The sequence below is a fragment of the Mesitornis unicolor genome, unplaced genomic scaffold (genome assembly GCF_000695765.1).
Source record: "Mesitornis unicolor isolate BGI_N332 unplaced genomic scaffold, ASM69576v1 scaffold8076, whole genome shotgun sequence".
Classification (NCBI taxonomy): domain Eukaryota; kingdom Metazoa; phylum Chordata; class Aves; order Mesitornithiformes; family Mesitornithidae; genus Mesitornis; species Mesitornis unicolor.
The window spans coordinates 1-12,244 of NW_010192920.1; the positions used below are offsets into that span (position 1 = coordinate 1).

The window sequence follows — 12,244 nt, forward strand, 5'->3', positions numbered from 1 at the left end:
AATGAGAAATGCCTGAAGTATAAGGAAAAGTCAGGTTAGTTCTACTTGTATTCCCACCTCCCTCTTTCGTAGGTTCCTGTCAGCTGCTGCTGCCTACCCTCCCACAAAGTTTCTGAGAGACTTAACATGATTTGCATGTTTCATTCATGCTAATGCTTATTTCTAATACCAGATTATGCAAAAAAATGTACATTTCCTTCAATGAGGGAAGGTTGTGCTCTTTGCTTAAGAAAAAGGTGCTAATCTGGGGTTTCTGTAAAGAAAAGGAAAAAGATGTGTAGTGTCATTTCTAGTGCTATGACCCATGAGTTCTAATATCCTGTCACAAGAAGTGAAAAGCTCTGAGAAAGATACAGGTGAATGTTTTCTGACTATTAGCAGAATGATTAATGCCCGCTTTGGGAGAAGTTTGTAATTTATTTTTTTCTTTTATCACAAGTCACTGCATAAGTTTCACTCTCACTTCTGTCAAGTTGCTGTTGTTTGGTGAGAACACCTCCCACTCTTCAGAATTTAATAGCACTCAGAGATAATCTCATGACTTCTATAAACCCTGATTTATTATGTTGTTGCTCATTGTTCTTCTCACTTAGTATTTTTCTTGGTTTTTAATTTCTTTCATCGTTTCCCATTTTCCTCTAAAGAAAACCAAAGAATAGCGTTGTTTTCATGCCTTTTTTTTTTTGTACAGCCAACATGGAGTAAGTCAGTGTTAATGTAGTAAAGAGGGATCTCTGCTCTCTGTGTGCTACAGCGGTTAGAAGGCACTCAGTGAGTGATGTGAGCCCAGGAAAAGGGTGAATATTGCAGGGTGAATATTCAGGCTGCTGAATGCTGCGCTATATTGAATTACTTGAATTACTTGATTACTTGAAGGATACATTTCATATCTAGTCGTAAATTACACACATGCCTCTCACAAATTTTGTAGTGCTCGACTTCATATCCCCCAGTGTGACTTGCGAAGTGGTGTACCACTTGTAGCTATAATAGAAGTTTTGGAAAGTAAAGAATACTGTGCGAATCTGAAGTCTCTGAAGAATCTGTAGCTGAAGTTTGTTTGCTTTTTTTTTCCTCTAACTTTCCGTCGTTTGAAAATCGAAATCTCTCATCTCATGGATTGACAGGGAAGATGGATGAGTGTTTGGGAAGAAGTTTGACACCGTAGAGATGAGTGCTGTAGAAATGCCCTTGAGGCAGTTAGTAATGCTTTTGTCAGCACTAATGACTAGAACATAGACTTGGGGCTGCGGTATTGAGTAGAGAGGAGACAAAAACAAAGTAAAGAAGCTGCTTATTAATATGAGACCATTATATTGGGTATTGTCAGGCAGGGATTTAGGAGAGGGAGCTAAGATTTGTGATTTATAAAACAGTGCCAAATGCAGCATTACCTACGTAAATCTAACTAATGTTTTCCTGAATCCTGAGAAGTTGCTTTCCAGTCTCAGGCTTACTAACATATTCCTTTGTATGTAAAGCTTATAATATGCATCAAATTGACAGGTTTAATTTGCTTGGCATAGTGGGATCACACTCTGAGGATGCTTGGATCATTGCATCAGTTTGGATATATTCAGTAATTGGGGTTACTATACTTATTACAGTTACCCAAGTGATTTTAGCTTTAACAGGCTTTATGTTCTAGTGTTTTAGGCTTGAAAGTCACTTGAATGCTTTTGTAGGTTTTGCCGACAAAACTACGTAAGCTTTCTGACCTTTTGATTTTCATGTATATGAAAGGGTTTTGCTGGTAAAATTACGAAGATGACAGTCGTATTAGCTAATTGAATGCTTTAATTCTCACTTTCTGGATGAACCTCTTTAAATGCCCTGTATTTCCAAGCAGCAGGAAAATGACAGGTACAGGCTTTGAGTAAATTCCATTGCAGATGTGAAACATTTTCAGAGTATCACTGGAGTCAGTAATGTTTATTTTGATGAGTAGTGGAGATTATAGATCACGTTTGGTTTTTTTCTCTATAAAAGCATTCATTGTTTTGAAAGAGACTTAAGGGAGCTGGGTACAGTTGGGTGAGCTTGATATATTGTAACTGCATCATCAGTCAAATGGGTGCGGTCGTACAGTGATCTGTTGTTGTTGTTTGCGTTTTGTTTTGTTTTCCTGGTTATTTTTGTTTGTTTGTTAGTCTGTTTTTACAGAATTTGAGCTTTCCGGTTGAACAACTTCACCAAAAGGCTCCACAGTGCTATTGGTGCCATTTGGATAGCTGTTAAAATGGGAATGGTGCTTGTTTGAATATGGAAGAACAGGATTCTTCATCTGGGCTACTTACTGTGCAAAAAGCATACAATATAAGTGACTTAAGTAAGAAAGGACAAAGGATAGGAAGAGCTCAGAAGCCTAAATGGATGCTTGTGCATGCAATTTATAGCTACATTTTTATTCAGATACTCGAAAAGGGTGAGAACACTTTAAAAGCTCAGAGAGTTACAAGATGGAGGTTGGCAAACTGGTGTGCGAAATGTGGCAGAATGATAGCAGTGACCTTCCTCCTGCTTCTTTCTTTTATCTTGGTGTTTTATTTTCTTATATTTGCTTTAGAATTCTTATTTCTGTAATGTCGATAAAGATACCTTCAGAGCGCGCTCAGTCAGAACGTCTGCCGTGCCCTGCTCACAGATGGTTCCCAAAGGGCATGTTTTTCCTTGAAAGAGCGGAGCTCCATTTGGAGCTTAATGTGGTGCTCTCCAGGTTCTTTTGCATGCTCAAAAAGGATATCATAAGTTGAACCTGTGGCATTCTTGTTAAAATTCTTGCTGTAGCTGTTCTCTTAAATGTATATAATGAGATCACTAACAGAAAATGTGGCAAGTTTTGACTTCTGCTTATGTTATGCTGTTATATGCTGGTTAGTTGTACAACTTTTGCCTTTCAGTTGTTGGCTTTTTAACAGTATACTGTAATTCATGTGTCAGAAGGGAGGTTTAGGTTTAACAATTTTGTGAGTTGAATTTTAGTGACAAGATGCGAGTCTTGTTAGTCTGGGTGTTTAAATCTGCATTAATTCCAAACCATTACATATTTTAATTTCCTTCTGGATGGAATTAGCCCTCCTCTTCATTAAATATAACTTTATGATGTAGTATAGTAACACTTGCAGCTTCTTAAGTGGTTATGCAGAGATTTTGAAAGAACCTGCTCTCTCCTTCAAACCTATGCAGGCTAAGTATAAGAAGCAGGCAAGTACCAAGTACAAAAAGTTGGTGGTTACTTGATAAAAAGCCACAAAAAAGGCTCATGACAACAGGACTAGGGACTAAATCCAGTTCTCAGTCGCGGTTATACATACCTGCATTAAGATGACCACTCCTGCTGCCTGTGCTTTTCACACATAAGTTTGTCATGTACTTTTAGGATAGCTTTAATTTACCTCTTACTGAAATGACGTTAACGTGCGTCTCGGAGGTCGTGCAAAAATTACACAGAGGTGGAATAAATAATGTGACATTCTGTGTTTAAACTTCATTGGCAAAAGAAGACCTCAAAAGGCTAGGAAAAAGGTATATAATATTTGTGTGCTTTCATTAATATCCATAAACCGCAAAAACCTGGTACCTGTAATTGTTGGAAGCTACAGCAAAGCTAGAGACAAAGCTGTCTAATACTGGTTGATCGTGTTGACAAAGTAGCTCGCGTTGCTAAATAGTTTCAGATAAGTCCTCAGATCTTAAACAGTGTGCTCCATGAAACCCAATAATCATCATACAAGCTGTTCTTATTTATTGAAAATTGCTGACTTGATTAAATCAGAATGGCAAATTGGAGTGCAGTGGAGACCTACAGAACAAGACCGGTGTTTTCTGTGGGTTTGTAATTTGTCTGACCTTTCCAAGAAATGAGGTCTGTGTGTGCTATGTAATCGGTTAGAAACGTATCAGTCAGATAGATGATCCTAGCCCGCGTGCATCATTACTCATTCGTCTACTGCATCCTCCGCTGTGATGAAATAAGGTGTCAGAAATCTTTGAGACTGTAAATTGGACATCTTTTCAATGAGTCTTGTTATCTTTTGAAAGAAGGAGAAAATCACTGATGGACAGAAAGGGCTGGTTTCAAATGAATTATCAGAAGCAGGTGGTTGATTGTTTTTTTTTTCCTTTATTTTTTTTACCTGACACACGAAGAGATCCACAGGTTCTCCCCCCCTTCTCCCTCAAAAAAATCTTACAGGAAAAAAAAAACTTCTGAATAAACAGCAATTGTATTGTACTGAACTGCAACAAACCAAAAGATTTTAAATAAAAAGTACTTATAATTGCAAATACTAATATGTAATACTACTTTAACACTCTGATTTAGATATTTGTTTAATACTACAGCTGGAAATACGGTGATGTGATTGGGGCTCCCACAGCTTTATCCCATGCTGTCACTGCTGGCTTGCTTTATTAGCACTTTCCACAAATGCCCCATCTTAAGGTTCTTCCTAAGTTAATCTATTTCAAAGGATAATAATTGAAAATATTTTTGTATGAGTAGTGTTAAATTAATCTTTGTTTTAAACTTCTTCAGTGGGACCAGAGAATGTCCTGTAAGAAGTCTGATGATACGAAGAATTTTGCCTTTTGAAGTATGAATTACTCAGCTGTACTCTGCCCAACTATGGAGAGAGCCATAAAAACGTCACTTGTCATGTTCAGATTCCTTTATTCCTAAAAATGCTGGCCTAGCTTAAAGACTCTCAGGTTAGGGAGAGGTGCTTAGACACAGTAGATTTGAAATGCTCTGGTATCTTGGCATTTTCTGATACCCAAATGATTGCTGTTGACCTGGTGTACAATAAGTTGTTTCCCTTCGGATGGACATCATCAGACCTTTCTGTCGTTCTTCACATGTCTGTGTGTCTTTCTGACCTCTACAGCAGCTGAGTGTAAATAAACGTGGCATTCAGCCTGTGCAATACGAAGCACTCAAAAATACATCTCCAAAATGTTTTTTTAGAACTGAACTGGATTTTTTTTAAAAGATGTTTGTGGAGTTTAATTTGGTATTTCTAGGTTTCACAGTGTATTTCAGTCTGATTTTGGGAATAAACTTCGTTCCTTCTTCCATGGGGGTACTTTCTTTAACTGCATTCTTTATTAGTTGTTCTTGAAACTAAAGCTGTATTTTGCGGCTTCAAACCAAGAGCAAAACGTGCATCGTATTTATGTTAGATTTGTCTTGCTATTAATATACTATACTATATTAGTGTAAGTGTATAGTATTACACTTTCTCAGTTCATTTTGAGAACCGAAATTGCTCTGCTTGGACTCGCAATGGTCCGTCTAATTTCATTTCCTCTCTGACAGCCAGTGTTACTTCTGAGCTCTCTGATGGAAGACCTAGAGCAGCCCTCGGAAGGGATGATCATACAGTAACATACCTGGGGGCAGTGATTTCCTGACCCCCAGGTAGCTGTGCTTAGTTGATGTGAGGAAGCGCGTGTCACTTTATTTAAGTGTAACTGGCTGTCGTTTCCATAGACCATCAATACAGTCTCAAATCTGTTCAGTGTTTTTGCAGGCTGGATAGGAGAAGGACAAGATGGGGTTTTTCCTTCATTTTACGTGTTACAATCAGTCCCACAATTACCACATATAATGCAAGAAAAGATGGTATTTGTTGCCTTTTGATGCAAGTACATTTTCCCTGTGTCTTGTGGCATGAGGGACAGCTGGAATGGTCCTTACTCGGGACTTTCTGTTCCTCTGGTTTGACCCCTGAATACAAACACTTTTAATCTTTTAAACTTTATCGGGGAAAGCATTCCATAGCTTTAATTTCCTTTCTTAGAACACTTACTGGTTTTTCTTCTGTGTGATCTTTGACAGGAAATTACCAGAAAATACTTCTCAGGGCTGGATCAGTAATACTGTTCAGCACTATCATGAAGTAATGATGGATGTTCTGTTCCCTTTGAGGGGTCGTTTGTTCAGCCCATCAAAATCTGTCTTTTTTTCCCCCAGTTAGTTATTTTTCACAAATTTGTGTAACAAAACATACATAGTTAAAATGAAGGTAGAATTTTTTGTAGAAAACTGGAAAAAAAATTTGTGAGTTTGCTTAATCCCCCCTCTTCTGTCCCCTTGTGTGTTCCCTTTTGGGGTTATTTGTTAAAATTAATAGTTGGATACATTTATTACTGTCTACTTAGTATTCAGGCATTGACTGAAACTGAAGAATGCGTTTTCTCTTATGACTTCCTTTAAAATAGAACTTACTATGGGAAGGAAAGTAGTCTTAGGTACATAGTGTAAAGGTTGTGTTTAGGCTGTCTACCTGGTATACTGTAGAATTGGTCAAAAGTTGTGTTATCTCAGCATGGTCAAACCGAATTTAGAAAGTTTGCCAAAATACTGGAATGTGAGAACCCAATTGCAGTACAATACTGAAGTTCTATTTCTTTATTGCTTTTTACACGTTTTGCTGTGTCAGTGTCCTTTTATTGAACTCAGACACATACTCAAATATTTCTCAAATACAATAAAGCTCTTCCTATATAAACCATGGATGTATCACAAGAATGTTTCACAGACCCTGATTGACTTGCCTGGTTATCCCAGTGACTTGAGCAGGGAAAACCAGCAGGTCTCTACAGGATCTGAGGTTCCTTGGAGGAAGAAAAGTAAAGGCACAGCTGAAAGTTTAACTAAGGGTAACGTGCTTCTTCAGGAAACTGGATTGTAAAAACCACAGAGCATAATCAGTGGTGCTACCTTGAATCTTGAATTCAGAAGGTTGTCTCATCACCTCTTTTAGGCTATGGCTCTGACTGATATGTGGGCCTTTTCACATGACCCACCCCAGCGCTGTGTATTTGGTCTGAAGCGAAGAGAGGAATGGATCATCTCAAAGGATGATGGAAAATAAGGATGTGATGATGCAGAGAGTACAGTTAGTGTTTATTCTTACAGATACGATCAACATTTACTTTAGACCATTTTGATAAACTAGACACTTAAAACATTTTGGAGTACAGTGGAAACCGTTTTGGTGCAGAACCACATTTATTTAAAAAGGAAGTACTTGCTACACCTCAGCACTTCTTTGAAAAGTTGACCTGAATTAGAAAGAAAATCACATTTCCTTACGTTAACTTAACAACTCATTTCACAACCCTTTGGATGACTTTAGCAGTGGTGTGCTTTATAAAGTGTTGTGTGCAACACTTGTACTGATACAGGTACTTGTAAGCGACTTGTGTGTGTTTCGTAAAATATGCTTTATTTTAAAATTAGGGCTTCCTGTTGCAGCTGTTCCAGGAGCTCTGAGTCCTCTGGCAATTCCAAATGCTGCTGCTGCAGCTGCAGCTGCTGCTGCTGGCCGAGTGGGAATGCCTGGAGTTTCAGCTGGTGGCAACACAGTCCTCCTGGTTAGCAATTTAAATGAAGAGGTCAGTGAAACGATGTTACGGTTCTTTTCCTCTTTAGTCACACTTCATTCGTCAGTATTTTATGATTTCTTTACATTTGACCTCTTACATTTGGGTTTTTGAAGCTCAAAGTATTTTTGCTGTTTGTTTTGGTTTGCTTTGTTTTTTTCATGATCCCCCAAAGTTAATTTTAAAGCCATTATCGTTAAATACTTTTGTTTTCCCAGGTAGCTAACAACTTAAAAATATCCTTTGATAGTCAGCTACCTGTTTTTTCTAAGAAAAATGTGTTAACTACTCCATGTTTGATATTTGAATTAAAAGCTTTATTTTTACAAAATAGCACCTATGCTTTCTTTTGCAATTTTAATCACGTAAACCAGAATTTGTGTTGTTTCTTCTAATTGTTTGCTGTTTCATTTCATGCTTGTATCTCACATTTTAAGGTCTTAATTTGTGTGAACTACTCTAACACATTTTTCTTTGAAGGTTCTCCCAAAGATCTTGACGAGGCACTCTTCCAGTCTCCCTTAGTAATTTGTTTTCTTTGCAGTTACTCATTTGTCTTTAAAAAATAATAACCAAAAAACGGTGGCAGAGCATTTTCACTTTAACTGTATCTTTCTTGCTAACTCTGAATTCTGAAGGGGTTTATTTAGTTTTGCATTTTTTACTGTCCTTTACATTTATTTTGATGCCTGTGAAAGCTGGTATGAAATGTGGGAAGTTTGTATCAGTCTAGCTGTTCCATTTTTAACTGGCCTCTGTCACTGTAAATCATGAAGCTTTTTTTATCATCTGGTGCTATTTTGTCATCCACAGTCTTGCATGTGAAGATGTTTATATCAGAGTGCCATTTTGAAAGATTTTTTGCCTGCATTTCATAACCAGCCATGCTTACGCAGTTGAAGTTCAAAGTTTAAAATTTCTATTGCATGCTTTTTTTACTTTATTTTCATGTTGAGATGAAATGCTGTAGTTTACTCTTGATATGAATGTACTTTACCCATATTTGTCTTGGGTGACTACATTTTACTCAGTTTTTCTTGTACAGTACATAAACCAACCATTTTCTGACCAAATTCCTGCATTTCCTATGTACTGACCTATATTTTATTTTTTTTTTGTTCCCCACTTCCTTATTTTTTTTCTTCTGCATTGCTGTATTCCCTTCCCCATTTCATCCTTTTCCCGATGTGTTCAACTGCCCTCTCCTTGTCTTACCCGAATTCCCGTGCCCTTCCCTGTCTTGCCCTTCTCCTCGTCTTTTGTCTACGTCCCCTGTCTTCATTCCCTATGTTCATGCTTCTGTGCTTGAACAAAATGTTCCTCGGACCAACTTGCCCCAATTAACCGCCTTGAAACCATGATCCATGACCACCTCACCATTCTGCGGGAACCACCCTTCGTTATGGATGATCTGTTCATCTAAAAAAATCCTCGACTCTTCTCTCTTCTTGTCTTACGCTGCTTGCTCTTCTCTCCTTCTAAAGATGGTTACGCCCCAAAGTCTGTTTACCCTCTTCGGTATGTTATTGTTAGCACTATACTTTTATTATTGATTTGATTTTGGTTTGGTTTGGTTTTTTTGTTTGTTTGGTTTTTGGTTGTTGTTTTTTTTTTTGTTTCACCTTAATTCTTATTTGTAGTTAGCACTTTGGCTTAAAGTTGAATAGTAAATCTTTTGCTATTTTTCTTTTGCTGTTTAAAACTCTCCATAGACACAGATTTTCTTTTAATGCATGCTAATATATTTTGCATGATCTTTAATTTAATATCATTCACATAGCTTTGAGGGTTTATCAGAAGTTATTCTTTTCAAAATTCACTTTCAAAATCTTTATCTCCTTTATTCATTTGTAAGAGTGTTGAGTTGGAGTGAGTGATCTCGTTGCTGTCTGAATGTTCCATTGATATGTCAAAATGTATTACTTAGGTGACTGGCTTTAAAATGAACTTTTTCTTTTGGGTTACCTTTGACTTTGAAAAGGTGTTTATGGTGATGTGCAGCGCGTGAAGATTTTATACAATAAGAAAGACAGTGCTCTTATACAGATGGCTGATGGAAACCAGTCACAGCTGGGTAAGATTAGTTTTCTGTTTGTATTCCTGTTAGCTGAAGTACTTGAAATTATGCTGTGTGAAATCAGGTGAACTAAGCATGTTTACAGTTGTCAGTTTGTCTTGGATCCTGGTTACCCGCAAGATCCAGAATCTTACTGAATGCACTTGTGTTCCACAAGGTCTGCACAGTAACCTACACGAATCCAACAGCTGGATCACATGTGATGGTCTTTAAATAAAATTAAATTCTCCTGCAGATTCTGCAGACCTAGTTCTCGATTCCAGTCTTTGAGCACATTGACCCTTTGCTTTGCTTGTGTAATGTACCACAAGCTATTGAGAAGTAGCACTGAATTGAGTAACCCTCTTGTCTTTCAGCCATGAGCCATCTTAATGGACAAAAAATGTATGGAAAGATTATTCGAGTTACCCTTTCTAAGCATCAGACAGTACAACTACCTCGAGAGGGGCTTGATGACCAAGGGCTGACTAAGGATTTTGGTAATTCACCTCTGCATCGCTTCAAGAAACCTGGTTCGAAAAACTTTCAAAATATATTCCCTCCTTCTGCAACACTTCATCTGTCCAATATTCCGTAAGTGTTGTCTGCCAGGAAGCCAGTAGCATTAATGTGGATCACAACGTGCTGAACTGACTCATAATTTCTTGCTTATGCTTATTTTCTTTCTGTCTGTAGGCCATCAGTAGCAGAAGAGGATCTACGCACATTGTTTGCTAACACTGGAGGCACTGTGAAAGCATTTAAATTTTTTCAGTAAGTAATTTTTCTGTACGCAGCTCTAGCAAAAGACTGCCTAAGTGCGCTTTTGTAGCGCGTCTTAAGGAAAAGTGCGTAGAGGATAGCAAACATTAGGAGCAACCCCTGTAGTGTTCGAGTTCCTAATGCCGTTATTTTGTTTCAGAAGAGATCACAAGATGGCACTTCTTCAGATGTCAACAGTAGAAGAAGCTATTCAGGCTTTGATTGATCTTCACAATTACAATCTGGGAGAAAATCACCATCTGAGAGTCTCTTTCTCGAAGTCAACCATTTAAAAAGGCAGATTGGAAATGAGGGTGCGTTGCGTTGTTTGGTGTTGTCACCTATTGACTGTTCAGGAAAGTGGGGACCAGAGTTCGTCGTCTTTTTTTTATTATTTTTTTCATGCTGTTATCATTCCTTGGTTGTTTTAAAAAATAAAAATAGATTTTAAAAAAATGAAAAGCAGTGATACTAACTGCTGTTGTTCAACTGTCGTTTAGAGAAACCATCATTTTGTTTAAAAGATTTCGAGTTAATACCACAGTTTTTCAACTTAGTTGACGTACGTGCCTTAAAAAGGAAAACTAGTACCGCTGGAATTGCGTAGCTAGTGAAAAGTAAATTTGGTTGTCTGGGGCACATTGTTACATGATAATCTAAGTATGTTTAGGCAGGGGTGTGTAAAAAGGTTAAGCTTTTGTTTCTCCTGCTTAGATTTCGTTATCTGCTGGCTTGTCACTTACTTTTCTTTTTAATTGGCTAAGATGCATTACGCTGAAAGAGTAAAATGGCGTTATTTGATTTTCGCTACTTTTTGCTTTGTGCTCTTCTTTTCCAAAGGCCTTTTGTATTTCATGGTTCTGGTCTAGATTCAGTTACGAATGTAGGCATTAGTTAACAAGGTACAGAATATTAATTTCTTAAAGGACAAAAAGTGACTTCTGTGACTTTGAGCCCTACGTGAAAAGCATTGTGGAATCTTAACCTTTTTGTACACACTCTTGTGGGATGTATCATATAAATGTCAGCACTAAGTAATGTCTTGTTTGTGGCTGAATATTTTTCGTAGATGTTTTTGAAGTTGACATGACTTACGTGCATTTCAATATATATTGCCATCTTTAGTTTGTAATTAAGATATGGAATATGGTTGTGGATTTCTGAGCATGTACAGACCGGTCAAGCTAGTTCAGGAAATGGTGCATGTATTTTTTTCGGTGATGAAGAAAGTTTGCTGCAAACGCTTGCAGGAAATTTTGTGGCGGTTTTCTAAAACTGACAACCAGGTGGGACCAAAGTTTATGTGCCTTTAGTCTTAATTTACCTTGCATTGTAATATTCAGTTTTAATAAATCTCTTCAAAATATTTTGTATTTAGAAATTGATCTGACTTTACTATAAACATGGCTCAGAATCTACAGATCCAGTTAATTTGAAAGCAGTTCTCTGTCGGTCTGAACTGTTTCCTTGATTCTGTTTAAATGACCAATACTTTTTGAAATTTGATGTACTTAGTTTCGAGATTCATAGATTCTGTTATCTATGTAGACAAAAAAAATGGTCATGTATATTTTCTATTAGTTGAGTTTTTACATCTTTAGAATTGTAAAATTCAGTATAGTTTGAAAGTGGCACAATTAAAAATTAATTTTCTAACAAAGTTGGGAGGTTTGACGGTTGTTTAATTTCATTTTGTGTGTACTCTGCTTACCTCTGTAGCATGCTCAATAAACACTTCTGTAGCTCTGTATTCACCTCTTCTGTCTTTCTCTGCTGCTTTCTATCTCTCCTCTTCTTTGTTTTTCACTTCTACTGTGCTTCTAAATTCATGTTTATTCTCTGCCAGGGTGGGAAAAGCATAATATTAAAAAAAAAAAACAATTTACGGCTTTTTACCATAAAACTGATGCTGTGAAAAATCCCAGCTCTTTATTTTCAGAAAGATAGTGACCCCTTTGCAGGTATGATGTGCATATTAAACATTTCCCACCCTGTTATAACTTACTGCTTTAAAGACATAACTTTTATTGTAGTTCG

At 37.2% G+C, this 12,244-nt stretch overlaps 1 protein-coding gene across 1 annotated transcript; it reads left to right on the forward strand.

Moving 5' to 3' along the window:
* Nucleotides 1-7,246: 7,246 nt before the first annotated feature.
* LOC104542833 (polypyrimidine tract-binding protein 2) lies at nt 7,247-11,867 on the forward strand (the record flags this gene model as incomplete). Its single annotated transcript, XM_010187281.1, has 6 exons — nt 7,247-7,401; nt 8,874-8,907; nt 9,371-9,463; nt 9,823-10,039; nt 10,142-10,219; nt 10,368-11,867. Coding segments are annotated over 6 exons (710 nt in total), but the record flags the coding sequence as incomplete, so codon positions are not given.
* Nucleotides 11,868-12,244: the final 377 nt, after the last annotated feature.